The following is a 26,400-nucleotide window of genomic DNA, read 5'->3' as shown; positions in this document are numbered from 1 at the left end:
TCCATTATTTGTATTGGTTGTTTTACGGCTTTAGTTTTATTAGTTGCTCGTGTACAGCTGTAAAGCTTTTTAAGAGCTTAAATATTCTGAAAATTAAGAAGTTTACTCATTTATTCTGTTCTTGAGGTGCTGCATCACGAACGCCTTTTTCCTGTAAAGAACACAGTGTTGAGTCAATATATGCAGTTACATTCTGTCTGATGGCACAAAGTTCAGTTTTAAACCAGGAGCAGCCTAACATACCTGGACAATTTTCTGAATTACTATCAGATCATTCAGGACCATGTCACATAAGGCAATCTTGTCTTCCATCACAGCCACGGTTGCACCCAGAGCTTCAACATCCTGTTGGCACTGAAAAGACGCAGAGTTGATCCAATATATCTGGGTGATCAGGATGTGTGGATGCAAAAGAATAAAAAATAAAATTAACCTGATTTTCAGGAGGCTCTGTCAGCCCATCGAAGCCTTTTGGTTTATCTGTAGCAAATAGTAAATATGTGCAAATCAATATTAGGACTTATATAAAATATACGTGTATGTTTAAAAACACCCCGTGTTTCTGACCTGCCTGCGATGCCATCACTCAGTGTAGCTGCGACCTGCTGCTGAGCTTTGTTAACCGAGTTAATGAGCAACACATGGTGCTGCCTGTATTTCACTGATTGGCGCCAGATTTGTGTAGAGTAGCCTGAACCAGTACTCAGGTAAAAGTGTTCTTACTTTGGTGAAATACCTTCCAGAAAACAGCTCGAGCAGAAGTACAACACAGGGCTAAAAATACTAAAGCACTTCAACTGCAGCGGAACCACTTAGCTTAGGACATCCAGGACCAGTCAGCAAAGGAACTTTATTCAGTGAGAGATGTGACCTAATGTAATGAAATTGTAACTGAGTGAAATAGTTAAATTCCTCAAGAATATGTAAAAAAAAAAATTAGTATAAACGGTCGTGCGCTCCTCTGCTCTCTCGAGATAAAACAGCTCCAAGTCAACGTGACCGCTTGTGTTGCTGGCCAGTTTGTACATATTTCATCATCAGTAAGATGGTGTGAAGCCAGGTACTGTGCGCAACTCTGTCGTTGCGTTTATGTTCAAATATTTATCGTAAAATATTTATCTGTACACCGAGAACATACATCGGCATTATATATTTCAATTACATTATATAATAGTTACACTCTAATAATCACAAATCAACATCCATTTTATAGCATTTAACGTCCTGAACTGGGTGGAGATGAGACTTTTAGTTTGGATTTTTTTCGACTTGCTGGACAAAACTTCACGTGTCTGGTTTCCAGGCGGAACCATGCTGTACGTTGACTGAGCGGTGCGGTTCTATGAGTCTGATCGCGGTTGTTCGTACATTAACCTTCGCTTCACGCTTCTGTACTGACAGCACCGTGGGAGTCAGAGCTGTGTGTAAAGAGATGAAGACCACCGTGCTGCGTTTAATCCCGCAGCCTTCAAACGGGCCTATTTCACAGCCGGCAGACAGACAAGGTGCGTTCAGCTAAACTATCCTTCAGCTTGCTAGGTTAGCTATCATAGCAGTTTAGACCAGCGAGGGAGAGAAACACAAAGAAAGCAGAAATCTCTGCTTTATAGGTCCGTGTACATTACTCCGGCAGTTAGGATGAACTTCATGTATTTGGCTTACGTTGAATCTCACTTGGCTCCCTGCCCCCTAAGTAGTGCACTGTGTGGCTAGGCTATAACAAATTCTACACCTAAATATAGCTTTAGGTTATATGTTCAGTGTAAAGCTATTCATATTCATCTGCAAGACTCCTTATCCAATATTTAGCGTACTATTTCGGTGTAGAAGCCATAGTTTCATTACCTATGCAGTAGAGTATTTAGGGAGTAGGGAGCGAATTGAGATTCAGCCGTAGTTTCTAAGACAGCTGTCATTAGTACCGGTGGGCGGATTAATACTGGAGTATCGTTCGGTTACTTTAGATCCTGCCGTTTAGTTTTTTTTTTTGGAATCGATTCTCATATAAAAAGCTCCATTTAATTTTTTTAAGCAGCTCACTGGATGTATACAGATTTCTCAAACTTAATGTGTCATTGATGATTAAAAGGGAATATGCTGATTAGAGAAAATGTTGGTTGGTTGATTGAATTTGTCAAATGAATGTGTGAGATAGAAACTATATTTCCTTCCACACTTTATACACACACAAGCTTCGGCTGGCTGAATCTTAAATGGCTCTGTACTTCTTATATAGTGCCCTGTGTGCGTTATGACAGTCTGGCTTCTAAACCCAAATAGTGCACTATTTGTCCAGTAAGTAATGTGTCTGAAGCCCAGATGATGTCTGTCTATCTATCTGTCTATCTATCCATCCATCCATCCATCCATTAGACACATGCACTGTTTGGGGGCAGGAGCCATTATTTTAACTCCTAGGTAGCGCACAATGTAGGGAACAGGGAGTCGTTTATAATTCAGGCTGCTGTATAATTGGGAATTATACGGTGTTTGTTTCACTGTGTTACACAGTTCATTTATGTGCCACTGAATCGTAGCTAACAAAGGCTGTGATGTGCACATTTACTGGTTTTCACTGTAGAAAAACAAAGAATCCCCCTTTTGCATGTTCAAGAAAGAGTAAAGGTGTCAGACTGCTTTAGGATGATATTAGTGTTCAGGGGTGAAAAATACTGGTGTTATTTTGAAGCTTTGTCGTTAGCTCAAGTATTATTGAAATTGAACACTTGTAGTTTTACTCAGTTACATTTCTAATAATAAAAACAGACTTTTTACTCCTTATTTCTTCCTTCTTATTTCATTTAGATCTGATTAGAGCTGATTACAAATCTCACAGGCCGAGAGTTTTTTTCTCTTACCATTTAGTTGACTTTTTGTTGACTTCATTTTGATGTTTTTATCAAGATATCCAGTGAAATTTAAAATATAAAAAGGGGCTCACAATTATGGCAATTTGTGTCCGTGCAAGAAATAGTTCCACTGCACCACCACTATTACCATACACCACCAAACAAATAAACCTGAATTCATTTGTTAAAACAGGTACTTTTTACTTTTATAGATTGGGGCTTCACTTTAAATTGAAAAAAAAACTATACTTGACTTTTTCCACCTTGTTATTGGCATTACTTGGTATAGAATTTGAATAATGTAGTGGTATTGCTCATCCCAAGTAGTCATCAGGTCTGCTTGAGTTTACCATCTCAAATTACATTAGTTGTGTTACTTGAGTTATTACAGTATCAGCCAGGATTGTCTTTTGTGTAGTAAAATATTCTGCTTGACTATTTCCTTTATCTGCTGTATTTTGTAAATATAAGTATTTATGTTTGTGTAAGTAACTAGGTCCTGCTTCTCTGGCATGCTGTGAAGTGCATGTGCATCATTATATGAGCTATCCTTGTTATAAAGGGTTTTTCTCTTTCTCTCTTAAATACAGACAGAGGACAAATTCTAAACTCAACAGTGACGGCTTTGAAAGATGGACAAGTTGTGGCTGTTCCTACTGACACAATATATGGTGTGGCCTGCCTGGCTCAGAATTCAGAAGCAATCAAGAAGGTTTATGATATCAAAGGGAGAAATGGCAATAAGCCTTTGGCCATTTGTGTCGGGGAAATCCAAGATATATATAAGTGAGTTTTCTACCATTTCATAACACCATCATGTAATATCGAAGCTGGTGCTACATCATGAACACACATTTTTGTCCACAGGTATTGCAGAGTGGTTGTAAAAGAAGAGCTGCTTGAAGATCTTCTTCCTGGTCCAGTAACTCTAGTACTTGAAAGGTCTGAGGCACTGAACATAGACCTCAATCCATTCACTAAGGTGAAAATCGGACTTAATTATACTAGTTTTATAACAGCTGCCAAGCAATGTGTAATCTGTTTCCTTGAAGTATCTCTTACATGTGTCTTTGTGTCATACTGACTTCTAGCTTGTAGGAGTCCGCATCCCTGACCACCCCTTCATGAGACACTTGTGTCAGATGTGTGGTGAGCCACTTGCTCTAACTAGCGCTAATGTTAGTACACAAGCGAGCACTGTTGCTGTTCACGTGAGTACTGAAGTTATAGATATTTGTAATCTTGTCATATAGCAAGAGAAATACACATGGTATGCTTTATTGACTTTTCTCTTATGTGCTGTGAAACTAGGAGTTTGAGGATCTGTGGCCAAAACTGGCTGTTGTTGTGGATGGTGGCCCAATTGGAGACCAAAGTCGTCTGGGCTCTACAGTCATAGACCTCTCTGTACCCGGCAGATATCGTATCATTAGACCTGGCTGGTGAGTATCATCCCCAAAAGATATCAGTAAACACTGGAGTAAATTTCAGTAATATAAAACAAGTTTGTTACACATACATGTACAACATCTGAAAAAGCTGAACAAAATCTGAAAAAGCTGAAAAAAAAAATGAGACTATGGATATGTCTAGAATGATGATATGAGCTTTAGATGATTTCTAAATATCTGAGAAAGCTATAAAACATTGCGAATGACCATTCTTAATATGATTTAATGTTAATAATATGTGATGGTTTTTGGTTGTTTAGAAACTCTTTGTCTCTTTTTCTCACAGTGCTTATTCAGCTACTGTTGCCATACTCGAGAACAAATATGGATTATTGGAGGATTCTGTTAGTTAATGAGTTTATAGCTCACTACTCCCTTCCAGCTAAAGCATTCAGTTTGACAGGCCAGCTGGATTCTAAATAATTGGACTAAAACGCTAATGGAAAGTAACCACGGATATCTCAGCACATGGGATTGTGCTGTTCCATGAGAATATTTGTTTTAGATCTGGGTATATCATCATGTGGTTGTGGGACTATCAGACAACGTCTTTTTATACCTCTTACAGTAAATAAACCTTGGGAGTCATATGATGTAGAATGCTTTAGACACAGAACATTTAACATTGGAAATGAACAATCTTGGCAGTTCAGTGCTTTGTCTAATAATGGAAAGTGCTCTATTTTTCATATTCGTTTTCGTGTCTTCTTTTTTATTTATATTTATTTGAAATTGTGATATACTGTATTCTGCAGGAGAGCTGTTTTATTTGGAGAATGGACTTAATGTTGATAGTGCAATTACTGATGTACTAATTTGCATTGAGGACCAAAAATATTTTCTTTCATATGAATACGCACAGCAAACATTTAAGATGGTTCTTCAGTATTGCAATATCAGTGCCCTTTCACCTAGATGAATGTATGTAAATAAATGCAAAATAAAAAGTGGCTTTTATTCAAATTTACATTGTACTCTTATTATTTTCTTTCTAATTATGTGGTGGTTATGTGGGTTTTTTTTTGTTGTTGTTTTTTTGGATATTTCATTTGCTAGATGAAAATAACTGGCTTATAACTTGAATCTCTTCCCCAGATGGGCTAATTTTTACAACGTCTGACAGTTGGTGATTGTTCCCCGCAGGTACACTTAGGTGGAGTTAATGTAATTTCAGAAAGAATGCCTTTAATTCGTTATCTGGATGAACAGGTTCACTTAGGTGGTGTTGTGTTTGTTGAGAAAATAGTGTTGGGAGGTGCACCGAAAAAGTGCCTTTAATGAATTTTAAAGTGCAAGCCATAATGTGAGTAGTTTCTTCCAGGTCTTTCCATAATTTCCATTATGTGGTTAGTATAGTGTAGTGAGTAACACCTCTGCCCTCCATGCTGCAGACTGGGGTTTGATTCCCTGCCTAGGCAAGCACTGTACATCAGTAAAGGTCTTTTGACACTTCTAGTCTCCTAACACTGCCTTCACCTAACTCTGTGAAATGATCAAACTAAGTCATTCTGGATAAGAGCACCTGCCAAATGCTGTAAATGTAAATGCCTATAGTGCAGCTTTAACAATACGTTATGTAAGTTATGGGGATTTGGAGACCTCACTGATGGAAATGTGTAACTATGCAGTGTGCAGAAGAGCATTTTGAATATTCTGATGAAGCTGATGATTTATGAATGTGTTAAAAGAATTCTGAAAGAGACCTCACAACTTTGTGAAGGATGAGTCTTCTGAGGATGTAATGGTATTATCTACTATTGTCATCATATCTTCATCAGTGTAATATTAATTTTGAATTTGAGACCTAAAGAGTGAGCCGGTCCTTATTTTGAGAGTGTGTATGATGCTGGCTCTTTTAAATTATTATTTCAGGTTTTACAGGGTGACTCACCGCAGCATATGGATATTTTAGTGTTTTGTTGTCTACTTCTGACTGAGTAATGCAAAATTTCAATTTTAACAGAATAAATCTTACGTAGTGGAGCTTTACTGTACTTTGCTCTATAAGAGTATAATCTAACTTGCTAAAATGTAAACATACTTACCTCACTGATGTTTTAGCTTCTTAGACAGCAAATACATTTATACTGAGCACTATTTAATTAACATTGAAAAATTGTTTAATTTTGTTAGATCCAATAAGGTTTAGTTTAATTATTTATTCATGCATTCTGCAGGAAAGTTGTACCTTTGAACTTTGAAATTTCTGAAAGGAAATCAATCCATTATTTTAATGGAGGGGAGTCAATATCTGCACAGTTACATTAAGTACAGCATCATGTAAAATCTGGAGAAAGACCTATGTCATTGAAAGATCTCCTGGCCTCCAAGACACTGCGTCTTTCCTTAGTGTACTGAAGTGAGTCTCTGTCCATGCATTTTATGTAACATATGATTATTTCAAAAGATGAGGAGGAGGAGGTCTGGTCACTCAACAGACTTTTTTGAAGACATCTGTTGTAGCACATACTCCATTTAAAAAGTCCTTGAGTTTGGAGTCGGACTGCTCATTTAATAACCTAATCTCTCAAACAAACGAAAGCACACCCCCCACAGTTCCGTGAGCAGCCTCAAACGAATGCACCCTTTACATAAGCCATTGTTCTTTCTCTCTACTGAACTGTTCAACCCATCTTCTAGTCAGCTCTAAATAGAGATCAGGTTCATGAGGCTGGTAGTCCAAGTACAAACGCGTGACAGTCTTTTTAGGAACTGCTCTCTCAATCTGCGTGCCCTCGTGCCACTCATTGAAAGAGGTTATGGTGACGATCTCCGGCCGCACATTCAGTGCCGCCTGTAGGGCGGTTTCATAATATCGACCGTTCACCCTGTTGCGAGTGTTGTGGTTGTTCCAGGGCCGGATGCTGGTGTCGATGTAACCAGGCCCCACGCTAGGCACAAACAACAGATTGTTGCCATCACAAAAGGTCTTGATGCCCTTCCAGTTTTGATGCGAGGAGCCATAGGAGAAGCCATTGGATGCAAAGTAAGTATACATCCCATCAAAACCCCCTGCAAGGATGTCATTTTTGTGCCGCTCTTCAACGATGAGGGCAATGAAGATCCCATCGTAAGGGGTCCCACGCAGACTGTGCGAGCCCGTGGAAGTCAGCATCTCCGCCCAGGCCTCTGGAGGTGTGAGGTATGAGTCGTAGATGTAAAAAAGAGGCAGTGCTTTTCCATTACTGGTGGTGAAGCGGTAAAAAGCCCCATGATCGCCATACCTGAATGCACATGAAAGAAAGCTTTTAATTTTTTACAACCTTCTTCTCCACATAACAGCAAAAAAGTAGAAGGCCAACAATGTGCAGCTGCATATTTATGAGAGCTGCAGTTGTGCCACAGCTTGGAAAGAAGCATTAGTGGAGAATTCCTACATCTCTCTAAATGTTTTAGAGCATCTGATCTGACACAGGTTTCACTTATCGCAGGGACTCGCACAAGAGTAAAGCATGAAGATATTTCCTGGACTGCGGTTTCGCTGCAAAGTGTATGCAAACTGTAGATAGGTAGATGTCAACAGTTTACTGTGTATAACATCAGACCTCTCTTTGTGTACCATTTCTGCATCAGGAACGACCAGGGCTATGACAAGCAAGGTAGCTGTACCAGTTGGGGTGTCGGGTTAGAATTTCAGACCAACCTGTCAGTGAGGTATTTGATGTTTTCATGAACACTATGGTCAGTTCTTCCTTTGTAGGGCTGGATATGGAACGCCACCTAGAAAGGTACAAAGCAAACCATGTCAAGCTTTTACCCTATTTTCCATCTTCCTCTGATTTACCGTTCAGTACATATTAATGTACCTTCCTTTTTTCCTTTCACTCAAGCTACATAAAAAGTTTCTAACACAGATAACTGCATTCTTGAGCCTGTCCTTGGTGGATTCAGTCACCTCTTAATGGAATGAGCTAAAAAGAATTTCACTCACCAAAACAAAAAATGGCTGAAAATAATGACTGTAAAACATTCAGAGCTTTGCAAGCCGCATTAAAGAATTCTTCCTGCCTTCTGATGTTGTATAGAAAGTGAGCGAGGCAGATTGTGTCCTAGCTGACCATTATCTCTTTCAAACCTCAACTGTGCTTGAAAGCTTTCTTTGCCATTGGCAGCAACAGCAACAGCAACACAACCTACTTTCACAGGTGTCCTATTAGCCATGTTTGGCTTGAGTTATTGAGTGCACTGCATGCTGTATGAAAAAAATTAATTGCATCAGTTCATTCCTTAACTTGAGGAATGAGATGAGGAAAATGGCAGAATTTCATCTGTATTATTCTGTTTACACAGTTATGTTTTCTTTGCTAAATGTTTTCAATATAAGGGATTTCTCAGCTGTAGCCTATAGGATTGAAGCAACTGTTCTTCATGAGAACTTTCATTTAAGATAAACTGGCTCTGTGTTTGCAGCTGTAATTGTGTTATTGTAGATTTGGACTATAGCCCCATCAGACCTTTTGTCATTGATGAGAGTGCCTCACCCACTGCAATAGGATCAGCAGAACACTTTAAATTACATGTCATCAGTGTGAGAGACTTGTTCATAGGGTCGATGCTAGGATGGGAGCGTGAGGCAAAATGGCTCTGTGAAGCATTGAGTGTAGCCATTAGAGAGATGGATGTCAACACCTCACAGCACGCTAACACAATCAGCATAATATCAGTGTAGTGAAGGCATGTTGCCTCTGACAGCCTCCTAATTCAATTACTCTCAGAAGCCCATCTTGGCTGTGTTTGTCCTCTGTCTGCCAAAACGATTCTATCTAAATTGGCCATATTAGGATTAATAATAGGTTTTAGATAAGATATTGGACAGAAGCTAAACTAAAGAATGTCTCAGTGCACTGAAGAGAGCAGCCATCTGAATGTTTATTATGTATCTACTGCATTGTATCAGTACAAGGCATTTATTTTAGTTTTAATGCATTCGAGGCTAATGCAGTTAGATGTTATGGGGCTGTGCTGAAGAAGGAATATTGAGCCCTAATTTACAGTAACTGGTGCATTACAGCTCTCTTCATAAGATGCAGCCTCATGTCACACTGACACTGAGATAGAAAGGCTCTAATGGATGGAAAAGGCACAAGCCACTTTATGGAAGCACAAGCATTTTCCGTCTGACACTTTGAATAAATGAGTGCAGATCAGAGTGGGGTGGAGTGGGGTCAGATGCATTTGGGTGCTTTTATATTTATGTAGGTAGTGGCAAATAAGTACATAGTAATGGGTTTTGATGTAAAACCCACCATAATCATATCCCGACCTTTTTTCCCCCTCAACATTGAAGCCAAAGTCCTCATGGAGGATATATTCCAGGCAGGAAAGGAATAGTTTGTTCAGATTTTTTCCTCAGGTAATTAAGTACATTTCTGCTCACTGAGATATATCCATCTTTTTGCTGAGGGTAGCCTTTGCTGAGGTTAGTGAAGCAGCTGCTTTTGTTCAGGAAAAGCTAGCATCACTTCCACTCTGATAATTGAAGCGACTGAACGATCCAGCTCTTGTTCCAGTAAGAAAAGCTAATGCTGAGTACTAGACAGAGCACGACAGTTCTGTTTAAATACAGCATGCGAGATTACAGACACTGTCACCCAAAGGTAAGAGCATTGTTAGATGTGGCAAGGCTATTGCAGAGCTGTCCTCATAAAATACATGCCTTGAGCTATGAAGAAAAATGTGAATTGCATCCCATTTTATTCTGATGTTTTACTGAAGCATGATGAATAATTCTACTATTCAAACAAGATAACTGAAGTAGACAAACTAGCTTGATTTACATTAGTATATATATCAACGCTGTAAGGTTGACCTCCGATAACATGGCCCTGTTGTGGCGCTCATGTTTGGAACGGTAAATAACTAAATTGTGAGTTGAGCATTATGGCATCGTTCACCCACCCCAAAACCCCTCTGCGACATGCCCTAGTTACTGGCTGGAACGCTTTGAACCCCTCTGGGCCTGAAATGTTCAGGGAGGCAAAGTAAATCATGGGTGCAACAACACGTGCACACGCGCAAGGTCACATTGTGAACCATTTTACTGGCGTCCATAAGCGCTTCAGAACTGTTTCAAATGAGTTTTCTCTATTAGAAGTGTCATTGAACTCAGTTATGGATTTAAGCATGGTGTCACTCATCAGGGGCCATTCTCAGGCTATGTATATTTGATTGCACAACAGCCACTTTTGAAAATGATTCCAAATATTCTTACTTTGCAAAACACAGTAGATGTAGTAAATGTAAAATATTACATGTAAACATATTAGGTTTGCAGCTGAGCTGTGCACTTATGTTATCATGCTGTAAGTCAAAACCTTTTGTAATGTCCAGTAGTCAGAGATCACCTTTCATTAAAAAAATATATAAATAAAAAGCAGAAAACATATGAACTTCATTCCAAAATGTTACATATCCATTTGTAACTATTCTGGAAATAAGAATAAGAGCTCATATATATTGGAAAACACATTTTTATTTCTCTAAAAAGCCTACTCCCAACATATACCATGAAAAAAAATCCTTTCTTTTCTGGAGACTTGCTTTTTCAACGATAGCCAGTGAACTTCTTTCTAACACCACCTTTTTTCTATTCTGTCTATTTTCTTGTAATGGCTTCTTGATAGCCTCACATCCTTTCAGACTCATAGTGCTGAGTTGTCCTCTCCCAGTGAAAGGGATAGACAGAAAAAGCTATGGATTTTCTTCAGATCTAAAGCAATAACAGAGCTTGATTTTTTTCTCTCTCTCACACAAAGACTTTCTAATTGTTATTCAAAAATATCTTCTGGAAAATGAATAACTTGTATCTCATGGCCATTTTGGAAATTAAATGAATGAAGGATGATTTTTTGCATAGTTGAATCAACAAAGGAATCACACGCACTCTTTCTGTTCTTCTAGATGCGAACGAGATGTGTCATTTCTTACCCCTAAGTTTAAAACAGTGCAGGTAAGAATACAACATCTCTGTGACAGTCATAGTACATAAAAATTACATGGGCCAAATGGGTTGTTTGGAGCGATGCTATGAAAAAACAACCTTTGGCTGTGAGTGATCCAGCATGTTTCAGCCAAGTCTCTGTCTGCCACATCTGTAAGTGACCTAAACAGTCACTAAACACAAACAATAATTTTGATGCCTTTCTTGTACTTAGTAAAAGAACATGAATCCAATTAATCCAATTTATAATGGAAGCCAATTGGCTGTGTATTTTGAGTCAACAGGTTTTTCATTTCTTTTAAGTACAGGCAAAAGTGTATACATTAATACCCATGGTAAGTGACCATATACTACAAATGCAACAGAGGTTAGGCTGAAAAATACTTTTGAGTACTCCATCAAAGAGCCATACATTGAAAGTTTCCTCAGAAATCCAAGTGCTTTTTGTAACATCATTTCAAGTATCCTTTTAGTACCTTTGTTTTTGAGAGTGGATGTGTCTCACATCTTGAGTTGAACTTAACTATGAATTTTCATCAAGGTCTGCTGCACTGCATTCACCACTGAACTACAGCCAAGGCTCATAAAATAACTTAATGTATGAATCAAATAACTTTTCCATAAAATAGAAAGGTTGGCTTCACAATGAAAGGCCTTTGTGCAGAATGCATGCAGGTATTGTGCCGCAACGCATCTTAACAAGCCAACCGGGCATGCTGAAATGCGGTGTGCATTATTAATGGGGCACAGCTGGGGAGGGCTGCCCTTACACGCCTTTCTGTCGTCATGGTCATACACACACACGCCCCACTCAGTCCAACTGCTCAGCCCCAGCACACACTTGCACACCACTGCTGCACAGCTGTTTAAACACACTAACAACTGCCCTGGGGTTTCTCTTCTTTGCTAACATGATCATACACTCAACTACAACATCAGAAGAGCTGCCGACTAACACGCTTACAGTCCTTACAGTGCTACAGACAGAGAACTGTAGGCAGCTGCCTTCGTTTGTATGTTCATACATGCTCAATTTGAAGATTTCAGTGAACATGTGAACACTGAGTTCAGTGTGAATACTTGAATGTGCCTGGGCCAAATAACATCTGCTTTCTCTTAGGGCCTCTAGTCCATCCGCTCCGTACCTTAATGAGAAGTTCTGATGTTACATGGATTGGATTACGAAGCAGTGTAATCCAACCCATGGATTATGGAGGGTAAAAGTTTGATGAGGACTTTTGTAAAGTAGCAGAAGGGAAACACTAGCTCCTGAATTCTCTCAGATGCTCAGTCTAAATAATTATCAGTCAAGTGCTTCCTGCTATATTTTCTCCCTTAGTTTCACTGAAGGAGTGCACTATTAGAGTCCACCCCAGTTCACCTCAGCTCATATACACACTCCAGGCCATATGTCACTAGTAAGAATATATGAAGTTGTCAGTCTTCAGTAGCAGTTTCTTGATCCTGAAGAAGTCTTGCTGATGCAGGATGACACATGCTTACCTTTAAACCATGCCGGATGGCTGCATCCAGGATTGATGGTACCAGGTCTTCAGTGGGCTCTCCATGGTCATCAGCCAAGCCCGGAGGATACCACGACAGCACCAGCACACCTTCACTCACACAGGAAAGAGCACTTACAGCACTGGACATTATAAGGTTGATATACACATTGAACATCTCCTCGGATCTTTTATTTGAATTAATCTGAGAAATTCTCTTGTGCACTGCAATCAGATCTAACATTTGTAAGTGTTCTTTGGAGCAATGCCACAGAAAAACCACTTGTGACTCGCCAAAGAGCCTTTCAATGTGTAGTTCTTTAAAAAACTACTACTCGACTGAAAGCCTTGTTCTATGGCATCACTCCAAAGAACTCTTTTTGGCGCCTATATTTTTAGGAGTGTAGGAGTTTCTCTAGTACTGGCATGAGATAGGAGTAGATTGTTGGAGATCTTGCAGCCTCATCCAAAACTTCCTTATAATACTTTGCTCAGCTTCTTTAACAAAATTTTTAGTATCCATAAGATGTGTGTTGCCAGTGACACACTACCCACAGGCCCCATTAATTAAAGACAAGGCACCTGACCACAGTCCTGGCCAAGCAGGCTGTTCTCAGGTTCTCATTGTGTGGTTAGAGATCACTCTGTCAGTGTGGTGCAATTTGCTTGCTTCAAAAGGCTCTAATATTTAACAAAGAGTGCTTATTTGTGCTTTTAAATATTTGTAGATATTTAGATTATTTACATTTTGGTGGCGTAAAGAGAGAACACTGTATGATCCTCAATATATATCAGACTATGGTTGAAACCAACCGTTCCACAAATATAGTGCTTTGTATTGTATTGTATTACTAGACCTGGAGCTGTCCGCCTACTCGGTGCTGAATCTTCACATAAACTCTAATCTTATAATTCAGTTATAAGGAGTTCAGGCATGTGGGGAAACAATATTGATTTTGTTGGAATTTTAAGACTTGCTATTCAGTAACAACTACAGATTATCACCACTACAGCTATTATATTGTGCTACTGTTACAATCATTACTACTACTACTGCTGAGTGATATTGATACAATTCAATATCATATTTTCCGAAAATATTATGGTATAAGATAATGTTTGTTTTAACATTTATAAAGTTGATGGAAACTTACTATTCATTTAATGTTTACAGATTTAACCATTATTTCTAAATATTTTGAAATACCCAGTGTATTGCATTCATTATAGTTAACTGCTAGGGTCTGAATATCACAGCTAAAGTGCACTAAGTATAATTAAAGAGTTTTATTAGAGGTCTTTTCAATTTATATTTATCCATTTGTAAATTATGTTTTTATAGTATAGCTACAGAATAGTGGGCAGTGGGTAGTGCTGCCACCTCACAAGAAGGACCTTGATTCGATTCCCTGGCCGTGTGACCAGGGTCCTTTCTATGCAGAGTTTGCGTGTTCTCCCTGTGACTGTGTGGGTTTTCTACCACAGTCCAAAGACATGCAGCCAGACAACCTGGAGATACTAAATTGCCCCTACGTTTGAATGTGTTTGTCTGTGTGTCTGCCCTGTGATGAACTGGGTGGCTGTCCAGGGTGTTTCCCGCCTTTCACACAATAACCGCTGGGATAGGCTCAAGCACCCCTTGCGACCCAGGAAGATTAAGCAGCTTTAATAATGTGTGTGTATGTGTGTGATTGTGTGTGTGTGTGTGTGTGTGTGTGTGTGTGTGTGTGTGTGTGTGTGTGAAACCTGCTCCCAGTAACATATGCATAACTACAATGTATTTTACAATAAAACCCTTCAATTTAAAAACTAAAAACAAGCTACTCGGCAAAAAGGTCACCGTGGGAATTATACCAGGGATTTAATGCTCATTCTTTTCCAAACATATTGCTAACAATATCAAATATATTGCCTTTAAAATATACTCAAAATAAAAAGCAACATTGCAGTATGTCAATATCACAGTATACTGGTGGACGATTTATCACCCAACACTAACTACTATGAAAGGAATATGTATGTTTTGTAATTATGAAAGTATGTGACTTTACCCACTAACCTGTCCAGCATCTTATATACACACTCCTATAACTTAAGAAGAAAACAGTTTACATTGTTTTCCATGCAATTACTAAATAATAAGCACTAGAATGTAGTAGGCCTGGGGTTTTAAGGGCTTAAGATGATTTGGATTTAAAGGAGCTCCATGTTCATATGGGACAGTACTGAGTGCACCTTAAACTGTACCTGCACCCGCTGCTCCAATTTGTTCCATGTGCGACTCCAGCACCTCGGGGTCCCTCGAGCTGTATGGCCCCAGTTCAGGATAGAAACTGGACGCGATGTCCTCCGGGGGCATGTGCCTTCCTCTCGGATAACTGGCGGCAATTTTGGGGTCCCAGTGTGGCACCAGGATGTGGTCCCAATGCAAATATCTCTCGTCCATCTGCGGGTTTCCGTACCACATGTAGTAAAATATGTGGACATCGTAGGACATGCCTTTGTCCGGACTAGAGTTTGAGGCCACTAGCTTGGGGTTGCGTGCCTGGGCAGGTGAGGGCTGGACGTCGCTGGACACGGAGCGCCGGTCAACTTTCTCCCCAATCACTGGCATCACGTCTGCGCCTGGAGCCAGAGCCGAGAACCCGTCAGTGGGCTTCAGAGTCCTTAAACCCATCAGAGTGGCGAGCACGAAGAGCGTGAAGAGGAAAAGAGCCACACAAGCTCTCCTGCGCAGTCGAGCCATTGCCTGAAAAGTCCGTTCTTGCCACAAGATGTGAGGAAAGGAAGAGCCAACCAGAATGTGCAGCTTACAAGATCATCTAGAATAACTGTGCCGCTATGTGCCTCACACAGATGCCCACATCAACCTCACAAAGTACCAAACTTGTTCTCCCAGAACTGAACGCACTTTAACAGCGTCACTTATGCTGACACAGCAATGCCGGACACAGGAGACCTCTCACATTATTGCAGATTATACTGTATCACTGCACTGTCGCTGGTCCACACTGCGCAAACGTGTTCTCTCCGCATACAGTTCATTCAGGTACATTGTTTACTGCCAATAGTTTAAACTACAGTCGACATAGACTCAACTCCAGATCGGTATTGCTCTCCGTGGATTCATCAGATTATCCCACTTTTATACGCACATGAAAATATAGCAACGGAAGGTCGCTGTACACGAAACATCTGAGCTTGTGTTAGAGCGTGCTAGCCAGGGCTGTTATCCCTCCGCACTTTATTCCTCAATCCGTTTAAGCCTGCAGTCCAAGGACGCCTGCTGGTGCTGTATGGAGGAGACCACGCGGTTGTTTCGGTCTCTGGTGGTCTGGCTGTTGATGCAGAGTGCTGTGAAGTGGCAGTGTTGCAGGAAACTGCAGCACGGAGGAAGAACAGCGGAGGATCAGATATGTCACCGTCGCACCACCTTCTTCGTGGTCTCTCTCTCTCTCTCTCTCTCTCTCTCTCTCTCTCTCTCTCTCTCTCTCTCTCTCTCTCTCTCTCTCGTCTTAACTTCCGAGGCGACGCTGATGTGTTTTCCTCTGTTCTGTGGGGTGGACAGTGTATAAATTTGCATGCTCATTTGCATGCTGTTTTCTGATTGGTTGTTACGCAAAAGAATACTGTTGAGAAATACATTGAGGTCATTATCAAGTCAGTCTTTATCAGAAAGACTAAAACAACGCCTGACAGTTTCAAATCAGAGGCTGCGGTAAGACTGAATGAGCCAAGTGAGCCTTAGGCCGCACATACCATGTCTGTGGTTTGAGACAGGGTTTCTCAACCTGTGGGCCACAGACAGCCAGTGGGCCGTAAAGCAGCTTCTAGTGGTCTGCGGACCTGTCCTCAGGGGGAGGCAGTAGTTCGTAGTGGGCCGGTTAAGTCATAAAAAAGATTCACTTAGGCCTAATAATTTAAAAACCAAAGAATCAGTCCTTTCCAAAATATAGCCAGTGTGAATATTTTTAGAGACATATAAATAAAAACGTCAGTTTTATTCACAGTCGCAGACTAATGAAACATCATCGGTCTGATATATTCTACCCGGTCTGAATGCTGGTCTCGGTCTGATTCCAAACAAACCCTGTTCATTTTACTGCTAGTGGGATGCATTTCATGATGAAATGAGGGAATTCATCAGTACCTTCTTCTAGCAGCACGTCAACACTGTACTGTGGGCTAGAAAAGGTTGATAACCTTCTTAAATCTGGTTTAAGAAGACCAGCCGTGTGAGAGATTAAGGGGCAGAGGGTAAAAGGGTAAAAGTGGTGTTTTTAATATGTTGCACTCCAGCTCATCTTTGGCAGAACTGGTCTTTATGGTCTAACTAACTCCTGATGAGCAGTCTGAGGCTGGAAGGGCCCATTAAAAAAGGGCTAGTCACTGTAAACCGCCCTGTACTGTGGGCCCCAGTTTGACTGCTGCCCCTGTCCCACGCAACTGTTCACATAGCAAAATGCTAATTTGACCTTTTCCACCCTGCACACACAAGGACAGACTCTCCTCTGATTTGACAGTTCACAAAATAGACAGCAGCACAGTTAGGTGGCTTAGTGCAATACAGTTCAGTTTTCCAAATCATCCTCACAAATATTCCCTACTCCCTGTTCAAGACTTGAAAACAGGTTTAGTTGAATGTGCAAAACATGTACATCAGAGGTAAGATTGGAAACTCAGTCTAGTTATAAATTCTGCTCTAATTCAGACTTGGTTAAATGGTAAAACTTTTCTGGGAGCTACATACTGCTTATGTAAACCAGTAACAACATATCATTGGCCTATTTGGATGTACATTGTTAAAAATAGAAGTGCCGAATAGGGTTCTTGGGAGGGTTACCACTGAAGAACCAATTTTGGTTCTATTAGGAAACCTTTCCACTGAGTTTTTCTTTCTTAAAGGAACTATTAAACTAAAAGCTTCTTTAAGGAGCCAAGAGTGGCTTTTCATAAAGCATTTCTCCAAATAACCTTTTTGCACTTACTCTTAATTCTGTTTTAAAGAGTGTACATTCCAATAGGATCCAACATTCAAGTTTTGTGTCTTTTATTACTGGACAATTCAAGCAGCTGTTGCCACTGCTGTCATTCTCCTTAAGATTATGCTATGTTGGAAATTTCAGCTGAAGCTCTTCTCATACTCACTTGAGCAGATGAAGGAGAAGCCTCCAGGGTCTGTCATCTCGATTCAGCATCCTCATCAGGGCCTGCAAAATTTGTTCGCCTGATCAGCAGGAGAAGTGTCAAGGGTCGCACTAGGACACGGGAACTGGTCAAGCATGTAACAAGTGTAAAGTGTAACCTTTAACCATAGAGTGCTTGGAAAGAAACTGATGAGGAATAGACTTACATGTCACAGATGAAGTCTTCCATTAATTACATTCCAGTTTTCTTAGAGGACAGAGCAGCTATATGAGAGAATGAAGGTCAGTGGTACAACTGATCTGAGTGCTGAATATCTTAACATACAGTGCCTTTCAAATTTATTCAACCCCTTGAAAGTCATCAGATTAGTCTGGATTGCAAATGATGCTTACACTGATTGTTCTAGGCAATTTTACCTCTTAATGTAAATTTTCAATCATTATGTGTGACCTTTAAAAATAAATAAATAAATAAAAACCAAAAAGTGCAGCTGGCATAAGTATTCAACCCCTACTGACTTTTACTTGATAGAACAACTTATTGCTGCAATACCAGCTGTACGTCCTTCTGGGGAGGTTTCTACCGGCTTTGCCAACTGTTTGGGAGAGATATTTACCAATACTTATCAATTCTTCATGGCAGATTTGCTCCAGGTTGTTCACGTTGGTTGAATGACGCTTGTGGACCACAATTTTAAAATAGTGTCACAGATTCTCTAATGGATTGAGTGGACTGTTTGCTTTGGCATTGTGCTTGGGATCATTATCCTGCTGAAAGGAGAAGTTCCTCTCAAGCTGTTTTTAAGCAGACTGAAGCAGGTCGTCTTGCAGTATATATATTTTGTGCCTTCCAAACACTTGTATATTATTTTGTAGCTTTCTCTTAACTAGTGCATGTCAATAACTTTATCTTTCTTTCCTTAGAATGCTCTCTGGTCTTTATTTTCACAGTTTTCATTCAGATTCACAGCCTGACCAAAGGTATACAAATTAAGGAGGCCTTTTATCCTGAAAAAGTGAACTTTTTTAATGATGCACAGTTTGCAGCCTATTGTGAGCCAATTGTGTCCTTGGTAGGGCAGTGTCTTTCATCTGCATAAACTTGACTTCCACAACATAGGGGTTGAATACTTATGGAAACTGCATTTTTCAATGAGTAATATTTGTCTTACATAAAACAATTTCACTTAAATTTATCAATTTTGAAGGCCAGTCTGTTACAGTAAAACATGACATAGCTCAAGAGAGCAAAGTGCCGTTTTTGATTTGTAAGGCTAATGTCTTTTAAGGGGGTCAGATACTTTTGCTAAATGAACTACACAGGTGAGCAGTAACTAGTTACATTTATTCAGTTACATGTACTCAAGTAACATTTTGATAGAAATGTACTTTGTTTGTGAGAAGCCACACCACTGACTTTTAGGGTTTATCAAGAGTGAATGAGAAAGAGAAGAGCAGATTTAGTTTCTGTCCTGACTGAGGACGAGTGGACTAAGACATTTCATTGCACTTCTAGAAGTTACTAGCAACACTGGAAAAAATATTATTGTGCTTGAGTCATTAGTTTACAGAATTAACAATACTGATTCAATCACCATGCCAGTTCAGCTCTATGTAGCATTGCCTGTATGTTTATCTCATCACTGGAAGACTTGATATCATAACATGAAGCATGGTTCACTATTTCACTCCAGAATGCTTCTGAGTTTGTCATATGCTTTGTTATTGCACATTAGGGAAAATAAAGAAAGAAAAATAAGCCTGCAAATTAGACTGAGGAGGTAGTTACTGCATCTGAAGTGGTGCTTAAGGTTTCTTCAAAGCTCTGTTTAACCTTTAGGTTAATGAATACTCCATCCTTGGTAAAAGTCTATTGCATATGGAAGGTTTTTGTTAATTTTAGTAGTGTTGGTCCTTTTACAGTATAGACATAGTCAGCTGTCTCCAGTGCAGTCTAAAATAAGGTGCAAACCGGTGACAAATTATAGGAAAATCCTGAATAATTCAGTGTAGAAACATAACACATGCAGATGCTTCAAACAGATGTACTGCATGATATAATTACGTTATCTTCATGCTAATGGGGTCTGTGGCAAAAGTGCTGAGCAGGCCCAGCTGACCTTGGATCAAGACGACAAAGGGAAAAATAAGGACAAACAGAATAACTGTTACCTAGGTAACTGTGAACATAGGACATGATCAGACTGTCAGCAGTAACAGTCCATCCACAACTACATAGAGAGGGATATTACAGTAGGGCTGCAGTGCACAAATCCCTCATTATGAAGATAAATGCACATTTGAGAGTTCAGTAGTGCAGAAACCACTAACACTAGCCTGTAAATATGTGAAGTAAGTGATATAGTTGAGTTATCCTTCACTATATTCTCCAGTGGGTGAGCACATGTTCAGCGTACACCAAGAGAATAGTACAGACCTGATTGCACCCTTACAGTAAAGGGGTGAGGAGGTTCTATTATGGTAGGGGCAGTGTTTAAATCAACCTCTCTCCTTAGAGAGAAAGGGCACTACAAAGTTATTCCTTTATGCTATGATGAACCATTGCTTTCCTGATATGGGTGGTATTTTCGATGGTGTCAAAGCTCCCAACCACAGGGGTCAATGAATGATTTGATGAGTGTGAAAATGATGTAAATCATATGTGAGGCGTGTGCAATCATCAGATCTCAACCCACCTGAACACCTGTGGGAGATTCTGGACTGACATTTTAAACAGGTGTTGCGCCACCATCATCAAAACACCTACAGAGAGAGTCTTTTGGAAGAATGTTGTTCTTTACCTTCAGTACTGTTCAAGAGATTTGTAGAACATATGCCAAAGTGATTTGAAGCTGTTCTGTCAGCTCAAGGTGGCGCAACACCTTACTAAAACACTTTATGCTTGTTTTTATATTGTATGTCACCCACCTGTATATAACACTGGTGAATGGAGTGTGTGTAAACAAGCTGGTGCCAGCTTGTTTACATCACACACAAAACTTGTCCTTCAAGCATTCAGGTTAATTTTAAAAAACACTTGCATTTTCATTTTCACAAATACGTTTTACCTTTCTAAGCTTATAAAAAGTGTAAACATCTCACATTTTAATCTTGCAGCATATTTCATTAGTTTTATTTTAAATACACCCTCATTGTGGAATAAAGGTACAGCACTATAGAATTAAAAACATTCTTCCATATACAGTTTACACTTTAATTAATAACCTAAAATTTTTTTCTACACTTTGTTTCAACCCCAAACTGTGGTTTGTAAGATAGACAGCAATTTTCATGCAGTGCAGAAAATAATATGACCACTAGAGTGCAGTGCTCAATGAAAAATTGATACTTAACTCATACTAACGCTCATGGTAAAGCTGCATGTTTGTACTAAAAACATTTAGCTCTTTTTTGCTCTAAATGCTGTGAACCAAGAATCATAACAAACATGTCAACACCCAATGCTGTACACACTTTTCCACACTGGCAAAAAAATGTGAAAACTCTCCCTCCCAGAATTCACACTTGCGGTTTTCTGTGTGTTCAGATCCTGGTGAGACTTCATGTAATGCACTGTAAAAAGTATTTTGTTAGTTCAACCTAAAAAGAAATACTTTATGTGGAAACAAGCAATTTAACTACTTTTATTCAACTAAAACATGCCTTTGATCCAAAGAATCATTAATTCAAAGTATTTCTTTAAACTGAATAAAACTAATGTGATTTCTTGTTACCACATGAAGTATCTTTTTAGATTGAACTGACAAGCCATTTTTTACAGTAAATGCACTAAACACTAAATGCATCTTTTTCTCTAAGTATTTGTCTTGTCACTGTGGTGGTACCCTCAAAGGTACATTTCAGGACCTTTAGTCAGGGAACATAACTGTACCATAACCCACTGAAATGATATTTTCTAAGTTGTATTGACTCCATGCACCCACATATGGACCTTAAAACCACTGTAGCACCTTTGAGGATACATTTACGTTGTTTGTACCTCGATGAATGAAAAATGCACCTGCGCAGAACCTTTATTACTAGCAGAGTAAAGTCCACACTTACAGTTTGTGTTTTGCTTAAGTGTACACTCATATGACAAAGTGTGCAAGACCTTGTTCAGATCATGTGCTGAATCGTGTCTTGCCTTTGTGGAGCAACTACTCATGGATGTTCTCACATCTCAAAAACAATGTAGAATGTCACCAACGTTAAGCTATTGAACTGCGGGATATATATAGGGAAAAAGCCCATTTAAGAACAAGGTCCATTATTGATTGAAAGGTTATTGTGGATACACTGACTGCAAAATTATGTTTTATATATAGCCATTTAGTGGTGTTATTATGATGATCATTGTTGTTTTTCTGAGTTGTAGTCTTAGTGGGATGGCATCAGTAATAGCAATAACTATTTAGACAAAACAATAGCATTCAAAACAACTAGACATTTAAGGCTAATGTCAGACAGCCAGTCTTCTGCTTACATTCAGCACAGAATTCCTATTGAAAATCTAACTAAATAACATTTTGCGGCAGCTTTGTAAAGGGGGCTTTGCCCAAAATGTTTAGTTTTACTCTTTCACCTCAAAAGAAAAAAAATGAAGTTCCAAATATACTGCTCTCTGCACCAGTATGTACTTGGCTACTGTTGACAACCTAATACAAATGCATAGATTACTATTGTCCAAGGACACAAAAAATAAAATAATAAAAAAAACAGACCCCAGACACAAGATAATAAATATCAAGAATTCAGTGGATCCAGGTGAATTTTTAATTTTTTACTGAATTAATTAGATAACAACAGACAGCAGTTCAGTAAAATGGGTTAAGATTAGATTTGGCCCTACTGTTTGATCAGGAGAAAAAAAATCTTACCCTTTGGGGGGCTTCTTCTTCCTTCATGTTACCCTACTTAATTCATTACTGATTTGATGTGACAGTGGCAAAGGTGTGTTTAGTGTGCATTTAGTTTTGTTCTGCACACTATGTTTTTGCATGGTTGGGAATGGGGCACACTTGGAGACTGGAAGGCACATGGACAGTCTTTAGGACAGTCAAGGTGTGGACTTGGTCCCAGGCCCCATCTACCTTCCCACAAAGACCTGACACATATCTGCTCACTGAAGGTCTGAATGAGTGGTTGTGCACTTTTGCTTAATATGTCACATTAGCTTTTAATTCAGTAAATCTCAAACCACAAATGTGGACTTTAGTGCAGGCCACCCATCTCACTGATCACCATCGTAATTGGAAAATGATTCTAAACATGTTGTAGCTCACTGAAAACCAACACCATATTACTAAACTGTTGTTCAGCATTTGTGTCGCTCTCTTTGTGTGTGTGTGTGTGTGTGTGTGTGTGTGTGTGTGTGTGTGTGTGTGTGTGTGTTTGGGATCGTTGGAGCTTATTGACTGGGTTCTGCCTTGTTGCATCACCTTGGAAACAATGACTTGATCAATTGGCATGCAGATTTAACATTGATTGTTTGCCTGAGTTTGGAGGGGGAAGGGCAGTGGCTGCTTTCCTGCTTTACCTGTAGTTCAACATAAAATTCAAACAAGTAGCTTTCCTTAGATACACTGCTCTGTCTAAATCTCTACTGACTGAATTTGTAAACAGTGATAGTATCCAATGTAAAGTGTTCAAATCATATAAAAAATTATGGTCTGGACACTTAAAATATGTGTTTTGATAAATCCTTGACTCAGAAATACACTCTGATATGATGTAGGCTTAACCACTCAGTTTACTGACTTTATTCTGTAAATGCCTTTAGCAAATGTCTTTTAAACTCTTACTATCATGAGACACATACAATATAATCATATTTAGACAATATAAATTAATTTAGATAGATTTTTAAAGACTACTTAGAAAAACACCTTTAATACAAAAAAGTTTTGTGGTCATTAGACATTCCTTAATTTAGTGCTTTACACACACACTCCAACACGTCATATCCTATGATATTTGTGAACACATAGAGAGAGACATGAGACTATTCTACCATGTGAAATATCTCCAGGTATCAAGTCTATTACACTGTAAAATGATTCAGTATTTTAACTTAAAAAAGGAACACAGTTGCCTTAAACTTTGGAGTTCGTTGAACTTCTAACAGTAAGTTAACAGAACAATAATCTGTGTTTTACATTCTTTTAACTTACATTTTGAACTTGAATTAACTTTATTAACTGAATTTTAAGGAAACTTGGTTACTTACTATTTTAAGTTAAAAGACACTGAATCATTTTTACAGTGAGCTTCCTTTACTGAAGTGTTCTTTCCTCTCAGGTTTGCACTGGGAGAAGGTCATTGCCAATGTTTGCTTTTGCTCAGGAGGTATGTTTATCTTTATTTCTTCATTTTAGTCACTTCAAATGCTGCCTGGTTTTAAAATGTCTTACAAACTTTTCATGATGCCTTCACACTGCAGTGAAAAGTATTTTTTCTGAATGTCCACCTCTGTCAATACCAAATGAGCCTGGCCTTTTGTTTGTTTGTTTTTGCACCTTACACCACATTCTCTTACTGTGAAGCCCTGATGGTGACATACTGTATAAATAAGAATAATGCGGGGCTTAGTAAGGTGTGGGAATGAGATCACAGCTTTCTAAGTTGTGGCCATGCATTAGGATCCCGTTCCCTTGCTTTACTAAGTCGTGGCCAGACTTAATCATCTCATTCCCATGCCTTACTAAGTCGTGGCCACACATTATTTTTATTGTCACCAGCGGGGCTAATAAGAGGAATATTAATACATTTTTAGAGCTTTACATTTTTGAGTGGAAAATGAAATAGAAAAGGCCTGGACTCAAGATGAGGTGTTTGGAGTCAATACAACATTAAAAGTTTACATTAATAAAAGATAAGATAAGATAAGATAAGATAAGATAAGATAATCTTTTATTAGTCCCACAGCGGGGAAATTCACAGTATTACAGCAGCAGCAGAGTAACAGGAGGAAGGCACTCAGTAATAGAAATGGGAAACAGTATAAACATTATCAACATTATAAATAATAAAAATTAAAGCTGAATCTCTAGACTATTTACAGGAAAATAAGGATAATAATAAAATAAAATAAAATAAGAGTTGCATAGTAATCTGTATTGCACTTAGGAACATAGGAACATATTGCACAATGAAGAATGTTCGCATTCTGTATGTGTGTATATTGCATGTTTGTATGGTCTACTGGGAGCAGTGCTGGTTGAACAGTCTCACAGCAGGAGGAAGGAAGGACCTGCGATAGCGCTCCTTCACACACTTGGGGTGAAGGAGGCGGTCACTGAAGGAACTGCCCAGTGCTGCCAGAGTCTCATGCATGGGGTGGGAGTAGTTCTCCAGCATGAATGCTTCCTCCTTTCTCCCACCTCTTGCACTGGGTCTAGAGGAGTCCCTAGGACCGAGCCGGCCCTCCTGATCAGTTTGTCTAAAAGGGACTTAGCATGGCAATTTATACATATATATATATATATATATATATATATATATATATATATAGAGAGAGAGAGAGAGAGAGAGAGAGAGTTTACAACTACTGTGTGGTCCATAGTCCATGGTCCGTAGTCCATAGTCCATAGTCCAAAGAACTACAGGTTAATTATGTTTGTTTCATCAACATTTTAAACTTTTTCCTTAAAAACAAAAAACCGTATTTTTATATAAAAAATACGACGTTCATTTTTCACCACAGAACCTCAAGGACTATGATGAGATTTTGAGCCAAAACTAGAACAGAGTGTGAAAACGACCCGATTCACACGTCCACACCAGCTCAGTCTCTAATTCAGGGCTTCATTGATAATAACCCTGCGTCTTTTTTTCGTGTCTGAAAACGGAACAAACCCCTCCGGATTCCAGGGTGTAAATGTGCTTCCACCCTTCACTTTTAACGCTGTGCTTCATCACACACTCACTGCAGAAGATCAGGTGGTCTCGTGTATATCTGTCCTGCAGCCCCAACTTTGGTAACCTGGGGTCAGCAGGGCTAACAGTCACTGTTTGCCTCCCGCAGTGTTGGAGAGGAGCTGGTCTGAGGACAGAAAGTGGTCTCCTCTTTTCCGCTCACGCGATTTCCACACGTGATCAAGTTTTCGTTTTTAATTTAGAAATTAACTTTAATCGACCCTAATTAATAACGTGTACGGGTTGAAGGAGACGGACGGTTACACGCTGCTCAGAAAGCTGACTCAGCATGAGATGAGCTCGCGGACGGACAGCGCTATTGTTCCCTTCCCTTCGCATTTGCTTTGGCTGATGGCCTTTCAGACGTCAGCCTCGTGTGTGATGGTATGAGAACCGGAGCGTGTTTTAACCCAGCAGAGGGAACTGCAGCCGCTCTGACTGCGAGGGTCCCTCAGTGTCCACGCTGAAGAACAGAAAAAAAAACAAACAACAAACAAACAAGCAAGACAGGACGGCCGGGCTTCCTGTTGAGCTTATTTTGTGTGTTTGTTTAATGTGGTTGTTTATTTATTTATTCGTTTATTTCTATGTTTT

General features: G+C 39.4%; 2 protein-coding genes and 1 long non-coding RNA gene across 4 annotated transcripts; 1 reads left to right on the top strand and 2 right to left on the bottom strand.

The window, feature by feature from the left end:
• Positions 1-4: 4 nt before the first annotated feature.
• Positions 5-996, bottom strand: LOC108433583. Its single transcript, XR_001858301.2, has 4 exons — positions 568-996; positions 434-480; positions 244-354; positions 5-151 (listed from the first exon to the last, which is right to left on the bottom strand). It is a non-coding gene; the product is annotated as an uncharacterized LOC108433583 (long non-coding RNA).
• yrdc (yrdC N(6)-threonylcarbamoyltransferase domain containing) lies at positions 782-5,267 on the top strand. Of its 2 annotated transcripts, XM_017708244.2 has the most exons (7): positions 782-857; positions 1,402-1,505; positions 3,440-3,635; positions 3,717-3,831; positions 3,941-4,060; positions 4,161-4,291; positions 4,587-5,267. In XM_017708244.2, the coding sequence occupies exons 2-7, from the start codon at positions 1,433-1,435 to the stop codon at positions 4,651-4,653; spliced, it is 702 nt and encodes a 233-aa protein (XP_017563733.1). In that variant the 5' UTR covers positions 782-857; positions 1,402-1,432; the 3' UTR covers positions 4,654-5,267. The 2 variants fall into 2 exon arrangements, with proteins under 2 accessions (XP_017563733.1, XP_037392997.1); XM_037537100.1 differs by lacking the exon at positions 782-857 and having other exon boundaries at positions 1,270-1,505.
• Positions 5,268-6,512: 1,245 nt separating this feature from the next.
• LOC108433564 (glycoprotein endo-alpha-1,2-mannosidase-like protein) lies at positions 6,513-16,200 on the bottom strand. Its single transcript, XM_017708215.2, has 4 exons — positions 14,990-16,200; positions 12,744-12,853; positions 7,944-8,020; positions 6,513-7,524 (listed from the first exon to the last, which is right to left on the bottom strand). The coding sequence occupies exons 1-4, from the start codon at positions 15,486-15,488 to the stop codon at positions 6,888-6,890; spliced, it is 1,323 nt and encodes a 440-aa protein (XP_017563704.2). The 5' UTR covers positions 15,489-16,200; the 3' UTR covers positions 6,513-6,887.
• Positions 16,201-26,400: the final 10,200 nt, after the last annotated feature.

The sequence above is a fragment of the Pygocentrus nattereri genome, chromosome 3 (genome assembly GCF_015220715.1).
Source record: "Pygocentrus nattereri isolate fPygNat1 chromosome 3, fPygNat1.pri, whole genome shotgun sequence".
Lineage (NCBI taxonomy): Eukaryota > Metazoa > Chordata > Actinopteri > Characiformes > Serrasalmidae > Pygocentrus > Pygocentrus nattereri.
The sequence above is the reverse complement of the archived record's forward strand: the minus strand, read 5'-3'. Positions and strand labels throughout refer to the sequence as shown.

Bases quoted from the DNA above. Each gene is read 5' to 3' on its own strand.
- LOC108433564 (XM_017708215.2), bottom strand. From the start codon at position 15,488: ATGGCTCGACTGCGCAGGAGAGCTTGTGTGGCTCTTTTCCTCTTCACG. The intron at 8,021-12,743 runs GTAAGCATGTGT...GTACCTTTCTAG, and splicing joins CCATCCGGCATGGTTTAAAG to GTGGCGTTCCATATCCAGCC. The intron at 7,525-7,943 runs GTTGGTCTGAAA...ATGTGCATTCAG, and splicing joins ATCAAATACCTCACTGACAG to GTATGGCGATCATGGGGCTT.
- yrdc (XM_037537100.1), top strand. From the start codon at position 1,343: ATGAGTCTGATCGCGGTTGTTCGTACATTAACCTTCGCTTCACGCTTC. The intron at 3,636-3,716 runs GTGAGTTTTCTA...TTTTGTCCACAG, and splicing joins GAAATCCAAGATATATATAA to GTATTGCAGAGTGGTTGTAA. The intron at 4,292-4,586 runs GTGAGTATCATC...TTTTTCTCACAG, and splicing joins CGTATCATTAGACCTGGCTG to TGCTTATTCAGCTACTGTTG.